General features: G+C 48.0%; 1 protein-coding gene across 1 annotated transcript in view; it reads left to right on the top strand.

Annotated features, from left to right (window-relative positions):
- The window catches only part of GPR83 (G protein-coupled receptor 83), a 32,452-nt gene extending 17,804 nt beyond the window's left edge, over positions 1-14,648 (top strand). Inside the window, exons 2-4 of the mRNA XM_005215729.5 lie at positions 4,331-4,456; positions 7,671-7,804; positions 11,620-14,648. Of these exons, the coding sequence (XP_005215786.1) occupies positions 4,331-4,456; positions 7,671-7,804; positions 11,620-12,244 (885 nt within the window). The 3' untranslated portion in view covers positions 12,245-14,648. The remainder of the gene's footprint in view (positions 1-4,330; positions 4,457-7,670; positions 7,805-11,619) is intronic.
- The last annotated feature ends 241 nt before the right edge of the window (positions 14,649-14,889 follow it).

Below are 14,889 nucleotides of genomic sequence, written 5' to 3'. Positions count from 1 at the left end.
CCCCCACCATGGGATGCTGCTTGAAGCCATCTGAAATATGAAACAGTTGCTAGTTGTTAATGGAACCTTGGGTGCATTTTCCTAGACCACTTAGTTAAATTGCATTTCCCTTCTGTGGTTTGCCAGTGAGGTGGTGTATGAAGTCTGTGTGGTTGAGGACATGCGGGTGAGGTGGGCTTGGGACCCAGGGCAGGGGCGGCCTGGGGGCACTTGCACATGGGTAGAGTGAGAGCCCCTCCCGCCCCGCCTCTCTTCCCCAACTTCCACTGAGCCCCGACTGCTGAGTGCTAGTGGTGTCACTTCTCTTCCGTGTCTTGGGACTGTGGTGCCCATGGATGATCGAAACTGGAAGAACTGTGACCAAGCAATCATCATGACAGGAACACCTTCTATTTCTGCAGCATGAGTTAGGCTTTTTTCCAAGTTATGAACAACCTTATTGATACTTGAGTTATTACCAAACTCTATCTGTTCATATGTCTTTCTCTCTCTTTCTTACACACACCACTCACACTCAACCAGAAATAACAGACAAGCAAAAAGAAGGTGAATTCACACAAGCCTATACACGTGTGTGAACATCCTTTCAAATCTTACATTTAAAAACTGTGTCCTCTGTCTTGTCTTTGCTTATGAGAGCATCACTCCCATTTGGCAGATGAGAAAACTGTGGTACAGAGGTTCAGTCCCTTGTCCAGGTCGCTTGGCTGGTAACTGGCAGAGCCAGCATGAGAATTTGGTCCTCTGACTCAGGTACGGCCAGAGGTCTGTCCATGAAGCCACTTAACTGGGGGTAGGGGGTGGGACCTCTTGGACCACTGCTCTCAACCACGGACTTTTCCTGCTCTCCTTTCTGCCCACATTTACTGGATTCCTCAGGATGCCATGGGCAGTAGCCAGGGGCAAATAGACTTCCAGATACCTCCCCCCTACAACACACACACACACATCCACTCCCCACCGACTGCCTTAAAGCACAAGAAGTGCATATCTGGCTCCTCTTGGCTCCCCCTTAGCTTCTGACTTGACCGTCTGCAGTCCTGGGGGGTGGGCTGGGCTGCCCAGAATAGGAGCCCCAGGGCACAGCCCTCTGCTGCTGCCCAGAGCAGGGTGCGTGGCTGGATCTGCACACAGGGCAGGTGGGGGGAGGGGGAAGCCAGACTGCAGATCGGAGCTGAGAGGATCTCCTGCAAAAGAGGGGGTGTCAAGGCTTTGAGGACCCAGCCCCTGCTCCAGGTTGATCCAAACCAGCTTGGCCTTCAACCTGACCCGTGCAGCCACTCCAGTCCAATTTCCTATCAGAGCTTCCAAGGAGCTGGCAACCAGGGTGAGTGAAAGGGTTGAGGGGAGGGTCTTCTACACCTCAGCTGGGCTCCTCAATGGGTAAGAAATCCTGTCCTTGGGCTAGTTGATGTCAATATCCCTCCTCCCTGGTCTCCCTTCCTGTCCACTTTACATACTATGGTCAGCATGAAAACCAGTGCTGGTCGATGAGAGAAAAGCAAAAATTATTCACAATTACTGTGGCAGAGGTGGGCACAGAGTGTGGTGGAGCCAGGAGTCAGTCCTTTATTTTGATCTGCCAGAGTCCCATGGGCGGGTCAAAGGAGACTTTTCAAAGAACTCGACACTTCAAAGGGGCTAGGATGAATAGGAATTTCTCAGGGTGAGATGAATGTTCAGTACAGGCAGAGACTGGAGAAGACAAAGGCAGGGATGTCCAGGTTCGTGGTGTGTTGAGTGCTCACTGCAGCTGCAGCGTCAGGGCAGGAAGCACCACGGAGGAGCTGCGGGGCAGGAAGAAGCAGAGGCGGCCAGGGGAAGGCGAGCCGGCTGTGAGCAGCATGGATGCTTGGAGGGTATCTGGCTCCGTCTTGAAGGCCGTTGATGATTCTAAGCAGAAAGGTGACAGTAACCTGACTTTTGGTTAAGAAAGTGCTGTCAGCGGTGTGAAGGCTGAATTACAGGGGGGCAGACTGGAGGACTAGAAAGCTGACTGGAGGCTGTGATAATCCAGGTGAGAGATGAGGGGGCTCCAGGAAGGCCGTGGCCCGGGGGCTGAAGAAGAGGGAGTGGATTAGGAAACCCTTCAAGCAGCACTGCTTGGCTTTGGTTTTGCATTGACCGTGGGAGGTGAGAAGCGGGGTTACCTAAGCATTTCCTGCTGGGTAGTGTCACTGGGCTGCTCACATCCCCATGGAGCTCCTACCTGCCTATTCCATAGAGAATAGTGTCCATGGTTTGTGTACCAGGTTCATGATCAGGTTAGACTTGTCCCCCGTGTTTCTCATGCACATACTCTAGTCAAATCATTCCAACCCTTATTCCCCAAACAGCTCCTGAGATTCCTGACTTTGTGCCACGCTCTTTGTTCTTACCTGTACACGGGCAAATCCTACCTATTCTGTAAAGTGTTAGTCGACTCTTTGGGAACCCATGAGCTATAGCCCTCCAGGCTCCTCTGTCCATGGAATTCTCCAGGCAAGAATACTGGAGTGGATCGCCATTCCCTTCTCTAGGGGATCAAACCTGGGTCTCCTGCACTGCAGGTAGATTCCTTACCATCTGAGCCACCAGGGAAGCCCATTCTGTAAAGCTCATCTCAAATGTCTCGTATCTTATAATAATGGCAGCTAGTAGTTAAGTACTTGGTATGTACCAGACAGTGTTTTATCTGGTTTACTCATGTTATCTGCTTTACAGGTACTTGATTTTTATAGTAATCATGTGAATAAGGGTTAGCCCAGGAAAGTGAGGCTCACTGGGCCTAAGTGCCTTGCCCAAGGTAACAGCTATCAGTAGCAAATACGCTGCTGTAAATCACTGCTCGACATTCTTCCTGTCGAGCTGACTTGCTCCATTTTTTTGTGTCACCTCTCTCTCTCTCAGCCTCAGCCCACTCCCACCCGCCCTGGTGGCCCTTTGGGCCTTCTATGGGGCAGGGGTCCCAACCCCTAGGCCACAGACCAGTACCTAATGGGACCCGGGCCCCACAGTAGGTGATGAGCAGTGGGCAAGTGAGTGAAGCTCTGTCTGTGTTTACCTGTACCCTTCACGTGTTACCTCCTAAGCACCTCCTCCTGTCCATCAAGGCAGCATTAATTCCCCTTGGAGCATGCATCCTACTGCACTTGAATCATCCTGAAAGCCTTACCCCCCATGAATTATCTTCCATGAAACTGGCCCCTGGTGCCAAAACAATTGGGGATCCCTGCCATAGGGCATTGAATATTTTCTATCTTGCATCTGAGATACCTGAGACCTCCTCTTCCCAAGTTGGGAGCTCCTTGATCAGAATCAATGCCTGATCCTTTTTGGGTGTGGAACATCACTCAGGAGCTCAGGCACTGAGTGAGCAAAGAGCTGTGGAAGATGTGGGTTGAGGCCTTTGCCTGCTCCCTGAGCCCCACACACCCTGAGAGCTGGTCTCCTCTCTCCACCCAGACCCCGGCCCCTGCTCCCACCTCTGCAGATCCCTGGATCTCCTTCCCAGATGACGTGTCTCAAGGCCTGCTTAGTCAACATTCCAGGGCACAGCCCACACGCTATGTTGTGACTCTGTAGACATGTCTCCTCTGTGAGTTTGAACTCATAGGAACCAAAAATGAATTTGGTTATTATCATAAAAATAGCTCCTATTTATTTCTAATCATATCTTTCTAGCAATCTGCCAGATATTATATTCCATGCATTGTAGTCTTTCTCTGAAAATAAAAAAAAAAAAGCTAATCCTTACAATAAGATACATTAGAAATAAGACTCATTAGAAAAGACCCTGATGCTGGGAAAGATTGAGGGCAGGAAGAGAAGGGGACGACACAGGATGAGGTTGGATGGCATCACAACTCTATGGGCATGAGTTTGATCAGGCTTCAGGAGACAGTGAAGGACAGAGAAGCCTGGCTTGCTGCAGTTCATGGGGTCACAAAGAGTCGGACATGACTGAGCAACAGAACAACAAAAGAGATTTTTGAGCCTTTTTTTTTTTTTGCAAATGAGGAAACTGAGGTTCAGACAGATTACCTACCTTGCCCAAGGTCACACAGTTCAAAAACATTAGAGGCAGGAAATCTGACTCCAGAACCCATGTCCTTCCCACTCTGTCCTGGCACCTAGCAGGGCCCGGCCCCAGTAGCAGGATCAGAGTCTGCTGAATTGGGTGATGGAGACTGAGTTATGCTGGAGAAAAGCATGTGAGACCCACAGTCCAGCAGTGCAGAGTGGAGCGAGGCAGGGAGAGGCCTCCTGTGGGACGCTGCCCAGAGACACAGGGTGGGGGAATCAGGGGCCAGAACCGTCTGCCTCCTGACTCCTGAGGGTTCATCTGCAGGTCCGCTTTGTGAACAGCACGTGGGTGTTCGGGAAAGGCATGTGCCACATCAGCCGCTTCGCTCAGTACTGCTCCCTGCACGTCTCTGCCCTGACGCTGACGGCCATCGCCGTGGACCGCCACCAGGTGAGGGCCACCCCCCACCCGCTGCGCGCCCTGCCCTACCGCCCCGGCGTTGCTTACCAGGGCGCTCAGGACAGTGCTTCAGCCCATTTATTTTTAAAGACTTTCTGATATGGACCGTCTTTAAAGTCTTTATTGAATCTGTTACAATATCTCTCCTGTTTTATGTTTTGGCTTTTTGCCCGCGAGGCATGTGGGACCTTAGCTTTGTGACCAGGGATTGAACCCGTACCCCCTGCATTGGAAAGCAAAGTCTTAACCACTGGACCGCCAGTAAAGTTCCCTAGACCATTTTTCAAAGATCCTATTTGTCTTCTTACTGACCAATATGAGCACTAAATTAGGCATATTAGGTCCTTTGTGCTAGGGGCTGCAAAACATTACTCCCCATTTGTTATTCCAGTGAAGACTCCCTGCTGGCATTCTGTGCATCAGAAATGACTGAGCTTGTTTTCGGGGATAGGAAGGCAAATCTGGAAAATGACAGATGAAAAGAGAGTGGCAGATAATTGCAGGTCAGAGGCAAGGCTGCTGGCTGGGAGATGAGGTGGATATTCCTGGGCCTGGTTGTAGAAGAGGTACACCTGGGGTTGCAGACAGGGAGGTGTGCAGGCGCAGGAGTCCCGCGGGGTGTTGAGGCACTGCTCACTGTCCTGCCCCTTCAGGCGCACATGGGCAGGTATGGTGAAGGGAGCCGAAAGGACCTGATAGCGCCTGTCATGGAGAAGGGTGGTTCCACACAGATGCCTGGCTTATGCTGATTCAGTGAACCTTGGTTATAACACTTGGGTCTGTGCAGAGTCACTGATCGCAGATTCAGGGAAGGGCATCATCGCCTGCACAGCACCATATGCCTGGTAACTGATGAAGGGAGGAACAGCCTTGAGGCATGAGGCTGGCTGCCTCAAGGCTGGCTGCAGGCTCATGCTCAGATTTCTAGAAGATCATTAGTCTGCTCTGAGAAGACACAGGGGCACCTTCAGGCCAGTATCATAAGGACAATCAAGACAAAAGAGGGAAATTTAATTCTAAAGAGCTCCAAGAATTACAACAACAGCCAAGGGATAGGAAGCTTCTAAGGTACAGACTCTTCAGGGAGAATCCTCAGTGGCTCAGCAGGTAAAGAATCTGTGTGCAATACAGGAGACCCAGGAGATTTGGGTTCCATCCCTGATTTGGGAAGATTCCCTGGAGGAAGGCATGGCAACTCACTCCAGTATTCTTGTCTAAAATCCCATGGACAGAGGAGCCTGGTGGGCTACAGTCCATAGTCACAAAGAGTTGGACATGACTAAAGCAGCTTAGCACCCATGCACACTGTCCCTTTGGCATTTATGTTAAGATGTTTTGGTGCAAAATATCAAAAGGTTGCATACAAATATTTCCTGCCTTTTCTTGACCTTCTCCCCTAATTCAACAAGAAGGACTCTGGATCACCTTACCTTTACTTGGGCTATACCTACTTCACTTAACACAGCTAACTGAGGGTCCACCCTTAGACCAAAGGTGGGTCTGAGGAACAAGGGGGAGGTCTTGCACACACTGGCCACACTACTGTGATATAAACCTACACATGGGATCCTGTCCCAGAGGCTACAGGTTCTTGGAGCATCCAAGGTCTCTGACCCAGGCTTCCACTCCCTTTATTGACCTGAGCCATGAAGGAGTGTGAGAAGCAAGGATGGCCGAGTCCAGAATGGAGATGTGCTGGGCAGCTTCTGAAGCCTAGTCCATTCCTCCGATAAACCTTAAAAGACCAGGAGAAGACTGTGGAAGAACACGGTAGAAGGTCCAGTGTGTCCTGGGATGGCATCCTGAGGTGGTGGCAGCTCTTTATGACCTCTCCTCCTGACCCAAACACCCCAAACATCTTTTTCAGGAAATAATGATTCTAATCTAGCCACCTGGGTGTCCATCAACAGACAGATGGATAAAGAAGATGTGGTGTGTATATATATATATACGGAATACTACTCAGCCATAAAAAAGAATGAAATTTTGCCATTTGCAGCAAGATGGATGGATTTGGAGGGTATTATGCTAAGTGAAGTATGCCAGATGGAGAAAAACAAATACTGCATGATATTACTTATATTAGAATCTAAAGTAATACAGCAAACTAGTGAATATAACAAAAAAGAAGCAGACCCCCAGACATAGAGAACAAACTAGTGGTTACCAGTGGGAAAAGGGAAGGAGGAAGAGGCAATGTCTGGGTAGAGGATTAAGAGGTACACACTACAGGTATAAAATAAGCTACAAGCATATATTGTACAACACAGGGAACATGACCCATATTTTACAATAACTATAAGTGGAGTATAACCTTTAAAATTATGAATCACTATATTGTATACTTATAATTTATATATTATACATCAATTATATTTCAATTCAATAAAAAGAAATAATGATTCTAACCTTAAAATGAGGCTGCTGTGAAATTCCCAAGTCTTTATTTAAACCTTTTAGGAGAATTGATTGGCATATAGTAGCGATTGGTTCTAAGATGCTTTTCAGCCCAAAGCTTCTAGCACTGGTTTTATTTGGGGCTTGGGAAAGCTGGGCCCCACTGCAGTTTTATTGGATTGGCCAGATAGTTCGTTCAGTTAGTGAGTATGTTGTTCAACACAGTTCTTGGTGAAAATGAAAAATATGTCTTTTATTAGTACTTAAAGCCAAATGAATTTTTTGGCCAGCTCAGTAGAAACAACTTTCAGAAACAGCAGTGACCCCCAGATAAAGGTCGATGCAGCTTCCCACAGTAAGTGGTGAGGACCTCACCCCGTGTGTGTCACCTTCCGACCCCTCAGAGCCCTTCGTAACCTAAAGGATCTGGGCAGACGGAATGAGGCCGAGGTGGAGGCTGACCGTGGCTGCCCCTCTGCCCACTCTGCTGTGAGTGTCATGGGGACAGACCTCTCCCTTCACTGCTCCCTGACTTTCTCACTGCACCCTGCTTCGGCCAGGCATGACCTACCTGCATGAGCCATTTGAACTGCCTGGAGTCTCTGAGTCCAGATGGCATCCTCTTTCTACCCCCAGAGCTGGGTGGTAGGGTGGTGTAACCCAGGGGCTCTACAATGAATTAAGGGGTACTTGATTTTGTAAGTAGGACCTACCTGCCTTGTTGTGACAAGTGAGCCACATCATCTGGATTTCTCATTTGCTTCAAGCTGTATTCTGCCAATGATGCCCAGTTTTGTGTGTTTTCCAGGTCATCATGCATCCGTTAAAACCCCGGATCTCAATCACAAAAGGTGTCATCTACATCGCAGTCATCTGGACCATGGCAACGTTCTTTTCACTCCCACACGCTATCTGCCAGAAATTATTTACCTTCAAGTACAGGTGAGATGGACTAGTAGAGAGCAGCCTGGGGGCCTGGAGGACTTTGACAGATGGAAACTTGAGCCTCCTCTGAATCTCAGAGTTACTAGCACCAAGTTACTGTGCCAAGCTGGTCTCTCTGCTTCCTTCCCATCCTGTTGCTTCCAGGCCTGTGCCTATCCTCTGAACTTTTTTTGTTTTGCTTTTTTTCCTCATCCTTTCTTCTAAACACTTTACAGCTCTTCCTTGTTATTCTCTGTCCCTTTGTTTGCAAGGTCAAGGCAAGAGCAATCAGCTTCTGCCACTGGTGACATATACTCACCCAGACTGAAATTCAGAATCACCTAGTCCCTTTTTAAAATGATGAGGTTTAAGTTCTCTTGCACCACCTACAAACAAACCTGTATATGTCTAAATTTCTCAGGCAGGATGCTGTCCCCACACACACCTCTCATTTATCGTATGCTTTGTCTTGTGCTCTTCTAGAAAGGAAAGCACTCAGTGTTGAAATTTAAGTACTTGTGCATGCTGCTAGCTCGTTAAAGGTGACCTCCCCTGTTAGACTGTGAGGTTGGGGGGAACTGGCTCCATTTCTGATTTTGTCATCTTGCTGTCCCTAGCATCTAAATGACTGTCTCCACATCACAAGCTCTCAGTACATATTTGCTGAATGAATGAATGAACGTAGAGTGATCTTTATCAGTTCATAGTTGTTTTAGCTGAAGTTCTATAGAAATACATCCTGAGATAAAGGAAGATGCATGTGCCCATGGGTTTTAAGAAAGTGCTCCCAGGGGACTTCCCTGGTGGTCCGGTGGTTAAGAATTCTCCTTCCAATGCAGGGGACATGGATTCGATCCCTGGTTGGGGAACAAGATCCCATGTGCTGAGGAGCAACTAAGCCCATACTGCAACTACTGAGCCTGCTCTCCACAACTAGACAGCCTGCATGCTTCAGCTAAGACGTGACACAGCTGAATAAATAAATGAAGTGCTGGACTTCCCTGGTGGTACAGTGGATAAGAATCCACCCACCAGTGCAGGGGTCACAAGTTCGACCCCAGGTCTGGGAAGATTCCACATGTCGTAGAGCAACTAAGCCTGTGTGCCACAACTGCTAAAGCCTGTGTGCCCAGAGCCCAGGCTTGGCAACAAGAGAGGCCCCCACCATGAGAAACCTGCACATTGTAGTAAGAGCAGTCCCTGCTCGCTGCATCTAGAGAAAGCCCATGCACAGCAACAAAGACCCAGTGCAGCAACAACAGAATAATTAATTTTCAAAATACCAATAGATTTCTACATACTTAAAAAAAAAATCACCCTTAGAAAAATAAATAAGTGAAGTGCTCCCAGGGGTGGTAGATACTGGGTGGAGAAGCAGGACAGCAAATGGGGAGAGACCGAGGGAGGGCCTGGCCTGCGGGGGGTGCTCTGGGACAGACTGTAGCTGCGTCTGCCAGCTTGGAGGCGACGGAGCTGCGCTCTCATATCCTAGGAAACTCCTGGTCACTTCTAGCTCTTAGTGAATCTGGAGAAAGTGTCTGTAGTGGCCTTCGGGTGGTCCTAGGCTCCTGGAAGTCTTGGGTACCAGCTGTGTCTTGTGGGGTGGGCAGGAGCTGGGGCCCAGTGCTTCAGACCAGCGAGGGGTGCCCTGCTGATGGGTCTTCCCGTGTGCTGCCTCACCTGAAACGTACATTTACACACACTTCTGTGATGTAGGAGGGCACCAAAGAACACGCTCTGAAGGCCAACTTGAACTAATTTTTGAAGGATCCGTGCCTGAATTCTAGGATACCAAGTGAATCATGTACCCACCCCTCCTGAGCACTCAGCTTCCCCATCTGTCTTCACATGTGGAGGGCTGTTTCTTTTTTCTGATAACAAAAGCAAAGAGAGTTTTCTTTGTTTCACTAGTGACAGCCACCTGTATGTACTGATATTACAAGATCAACAAGCTACATGGTATGATGAGAAAGTAGCAATTTCGAGTTGCTGCTTAGAGATTTTATAGGATGAAACCCCTGCTGGCATCAAAAGTCTGGATATTTAAATAAAGACCTGAGCTTAGGTTTCCTGCCACAAGTTCCTGCTTTGCTTTTTCCAGAGCATCTTTTAAAATGTTCATTCAGAATTGAGCCTGTGAAAAATTAGTGACCTCCACCCCAACCAGCTTGTAAGTAACTGGTGCTTGCTGCCTGCTCTCTCTCCTGCCCATTGGAGACCTGGGAGTAAGGATGGCACTTCTCCCAGCTCACAGCACCCCCAGCTGGGATGTAAGTAATAGTCTTGTGACTTCCTTTGTGTGAGTAGGTTAAAACTGCACCTTCAGTCAAAATGGCCCTGGGGTTTTCGCTTCTCCAAAATTGAAAGGAAGTCCTGAGGGAGCTCCCTGCTGCCTCTTTCAGCAGATCATAATCTGCATGTTCTTCATCCACCAGCTCCAGGTTTTCCAATACACATAGGTGTCCTTAAAGAATTTGAAGAGGACTGGGTACATTCCATAGAAAATAAGTATTTTTGTCTGAGTGGCTGAAGGTGTATGAGTTCCAGCATTGCCACTCACATTCTTAAAACTCATCATTTTTCCCCGCATTCCTTGGATCCCCTCTGGAATGAGAGTAGGTTGTGCAACAGAAATTCCAAGATTTCCTGAATCCATTGTGCTTCCAGGATGAGTTAATTCTAAGACTAGGAACACCAGTGCATTTATTCATTGAACAAATATTTATTGGGCCTCTATTCTGGGCTAGGAACAATACAAAGTAAACACACAGAGTAATCTAGGTGTATTTTTCTTACTTAAAAATTGAAGTATAGTTGATTTGCAGTGTTAGTTTCAAGTGTATAGCAGACTTTTTTCTCTTATAGGTTATTACAAAATGTTGAGTATAGTTCTCTGTGCTATACAGTAGGTCCTTGTTATTTATTTTATATATTATAGTTTTTATATGTTAATCACATCAGTCAAATATTAACAATTTATAAGTTCATATTCATCAGTCCTAAATATTCATTGGAAGGACTGATGCTGAAGCTGAAACTCCAATACTTTGGCTACCTGATGCAAAGAACTGACTTATTTGAAAAGACCGTGATGCTGGGAAAGATAGAAGGTGGGAGGAGAAGAGGATGACAGAGGATGAGATGGTTGGATGGCATCACTGACTCAATGGACATGAGTTTGAGTAGACTTTAGGAGTTGATGATGGACAGGGAGGCCTGGTGTGCTGCAGTCCATGGGGTCACAAAGAGTCAGACACAACTGAGCAACTGAACTGAACTGAATGTTAACCTCTAACTCAAAAATTACCCTTCCCCCCTGACATTTCCCCTTTGGTAACCATGTTTGTCTTCTATGTCTATGGGTCTGTTTCTGTTTTGTATATAAGTTCATCCGTGTCATTTTTAAAAAATTTTTGTATCATTTTTTTAGATTCCACGTATAAGCAATATCATACGATATTTGTCTATCTCTGTCTGGCTTACTTCATTTAGCATGATAACCTCTAGGTCCATTTGTGCTGCAAATGACATTATTCATTCATAATTATTACATAATTTCATTCTTTATGTCTGAGTAGTATTCCACTGTATATGTGTACCGTATCTTCTTTATCCACTCATTTGTCATTGGACATTTAGGTGTTATTCTTACCTTTATAGAACTCCCAGACTAGTGGGAATGCTGGAAATGTAGTCAGATAATCAGGCTGCTCATCATCTATGCTTTAACGGATGGATGTACCAGGAACCCAGGGGAGAGAGAGGCCAGTGTTCCTGGGATGGGGCTTTTCCACAGTAACCGCACATTCTCCTTCTCCCTCCCCTATCCCCAGTGAGGACGTTGTCCGCTCCCTGTGCCTGCCAGACTTCCCTGAACCAGCCGACCTCTTCTGGAAGTACCTGGACTTGGCCACTTTCATCCTGCTTTACATTCTGCCCCTCCTCATCATCTCCGTGGCCTATGCCCGTGTGGCCAAGAAGCTGTGGCTGTGCAACACCATTGGCGATGTGACCACGAAGCAGTACCTGGCCCTGCGGCGCAAGAAGAAGAAGACCATCAAGATGCTGATGCTGGTGGTGGTTCTCTTTGCCCTCTGCTGGTTCCCCCTCAACTGCTACGTTCTCCTGCTGTCCAGCAAGGTCATTCGCACCAACAACGCCCTCTACTTTGCCTTCCACTGGTTCGCCATGAGCAGTACCTGCTACAACCCCTTCATCTACTGCTGGCTCAATGAGAACTTCAGGGTCGAGCTGAAGGCGCTGCTGCACATGTGCCAGAGGTCGCCCAAGCCTCAGGAGGGGCAGCCGCCCTCCCCTGTGCCCTCCCTCAGAGTGGCCTGGGCAGAGAAGAGCAGCGGCCGCAGGGCTTCTCCAGCCAACAGCCTCCTGCCGTCCTCCCAGGTGCAGTCTGGGAGGACAGACCTGGCATCCGTGGAGCCCATTGTGACCATGACTTAGAGGAGGAGGCAGGGAAGGGGTGGGGGTAAGGGGCTCTGTCTGCCGAGGAGGATGGCAGAGCGCCTGAGAACACAGCCTGGAAAAGAGTCTGTCCTCACACATGATGAACTTCACATGCCAGAAACAAGTTCCTGCAGAAGCCTGAGGGCACTTGAGTTCCCACACGACTCTGTCCAGCCTCTTGGCTCCATTAGAGATAACAAAAAGGCAACTTCCAGCTCAACACATACCGGTGAATTTCTTGTCTGAGACATGCTGGTTCCCCGAGCCAGAGGACCCGGGACAGCTTCTGCTCACATGGGGATTGAGTTAGGCAACTGCTCCCAGCAGTCAGGTAGCTGCTTTACAACACTCCCTACCACTGATCACTTGTGACAGACCCTGGAATCAGACTTGGGGTGTGCACAACCCAGGGGCACAGCACTGCTTGAGACAGGACCGTTGGCCAGTGAGAGGTTCGCCAGCCAGAGCCGGTGTGGAGCTTTGAATGCCTTGCTTTCTGAAGTCGCTGGAGCAAGATGAATCCCAGTTCTAAGGAGGCCCAACACATGACAAGAAAGGGCTGACTGGGTTCTTTACTTTAGTAAACAGGAATTACCGAGTTTCCTTAAAACAAAGAAAAACTCTCACTGAAAGTTTGAAACATTCAGAAAAGCACAAAGAGGAAAATAAAAACTACCCCCTTCTCCCACTAACTTGTGATAAGTTCTGTCAAAATGTTCTGGATTTCTTGGCAACTTTTTTCTGTATGTGTGTGTCAGTGATTTTCGTTTCATGTTGAATTACAGTTTTCCATTTAGAAATAAGAAATACAAGCGTAGCCAAGAACTCCTGAACCCCTCTCCCAGGAGTAATATCTACTGGAAGAGTGAGATGAGATGGGAGAAGAGCCCAAGGAGAAAACTGTCCCAGAGCAGATAGACTGCCTTCATTCTGCAACCAGTGGTGGGAAGGGCCTGGTTAAAGGACCTCTCTTGGGATGGTGGCCATTGTGATAAACCAGAAACAAAACTCATCCAAAGGATACTATTCCTCCTCTCCTGCAATCTCACAGAACAAGATGCGATGAAATACTGCTCTGCTTTTGCAGGGGATGAGAGAGCAGGCTTTCCAACATGCTCCCAAGCTAGACTGTCCAAGCTAGACAGGCTATTTCTCCTCTGTGTTGTCTGAATAGTAAGGCTTTTTCACACCAATTTCCACAAGACAGCTCACTTTCAACCTTACTCTGGTGGCTCACGTGTTACTTATCAAAACCTATGGCATCATGATGGTCCTTAATAACTCAGCTTTCCAGAGAAACCTCATTCCAGAGACGATGAGTGTTTTCATCATCTTCCGTCTGGTCCTGAGTGAGTCACAGTGTCACCCAGGAGAGAGATGCCCCAGGCAGAGGAGAGCTTCATTCACCAGCCCTACGCAAGTGCTGCTCTCATGCTCGTTTGAGGTTTCTTTCTAGCAACCAGAGAGATTCTGAAAGCAAACAATAGCCATGGAGCTGAGTGGAAAACTGAGGCTCAGGGAGAAGGGGTTTGTCTGAGGTTCAGTTAGATCTCTTGGTTGTTAACTGGACTTTGTCATATCATCTGCATCCCTAAAATGAATCCTGGGGGTTCATTATTACTATTCTGTTTTGGGGATGTTTGAAAATTTCAAGCTGTAAAGTTTAAAAAATCATCTTCTGAACAGTGGGTAAAAAAGTGACTTTCATGGGACGTGCATGCTACGTTGCTTCAGTTGTGTCCGATTCTTTGTGACCCTGTGGACTGTAGCCTGCCAGGCTCCTCTGTCCATGGGATTTTCCAGGCAAGAATACTGGAGTGGGTTGCCATTCCCTTCTCCAAGGGATCTTCCTGACCCAGGGATCAAACCTGGGTCTCCTGCACTACAGATAAGTTCTTTACCATCTGAGCCACCAGGGAAGCCCATAGGTTCCACCTTCATGGGAGAGAGGGAGGCTTTTAGGCCCATAGGGATACCAGGCGGGTTTTTTCCAGCCCAAATGGCTCCCAGGCCTGAGCCTATTGTCTTTTAATGCTGTCATGGTATCCTTTGAATCAGAAAGAGAGCAAGGGGCAGAGCTATGAAAAGTTTGTCCTGCTCTGAAATCAGACGAAAAGTTTGCCTTCGCTTCCTCCTCTCTGAGGGCCTGTAGAAATGCTGCCAAGTCACAGGGAAGGTCTTTCTCTGGTGGAAGTCCCGCCCCACTAAGGTCTGGGTCTGCTGTCAACTCTCCGTCTCTCATCTCCCTCCACTTCATCGACCTTCCCTATGTGTCTCACAGCAAAAAGTGCTTTGTGTTTATGAAAGTGACATGTGTCACCCTGGAACCTCTGCACTGTGCTGTCGTGAAGACTTGACTGTAACTTGTTCCAGTGTCAATAAAATACATAGTGGCTGTGTGGCCTGTGCTTCCCGGACTGGTGATTCCAGTTGGTGACCTTCAAATAGGGATTCATGTGGATTAGATGAAGAGTGTGTGGAGAGCTTCAGCCTCACCTCTGCATCTTACAGCTGAGCAAACACAAACTGAGCAGGTCAAGAACCAGTTGAAAGCCTCTGGGTAGCACTTCTTCCATCACACTGGCTGCAAGTCCCTGCTTTTGTGATTGTGAGTCTGTTGAATGAGTTAACATGGGGCTCCA

Source organism: Bos taurus, chromosome 15 (genome assembly GCF_002263795.3).
Source record: "Bos taurus isolate L1 Dominette 01449 registration number 42190680 breed Hereford chromosome 15, ARS-UCD2.0, whole genome shotgun sequence".
In the NCBI taxonomy this organism is placed as follows: domain Eukaryota; kingdom Metazoa; phylum Chordata; class Mammalia; order Artiodactyla; family Bovidae; genus Bos; species Bos taurus.
Note: the sequence above shows the minus strand (reverse complement) of the source record. Positions and strands in the feature narration are given on the sequence as shown.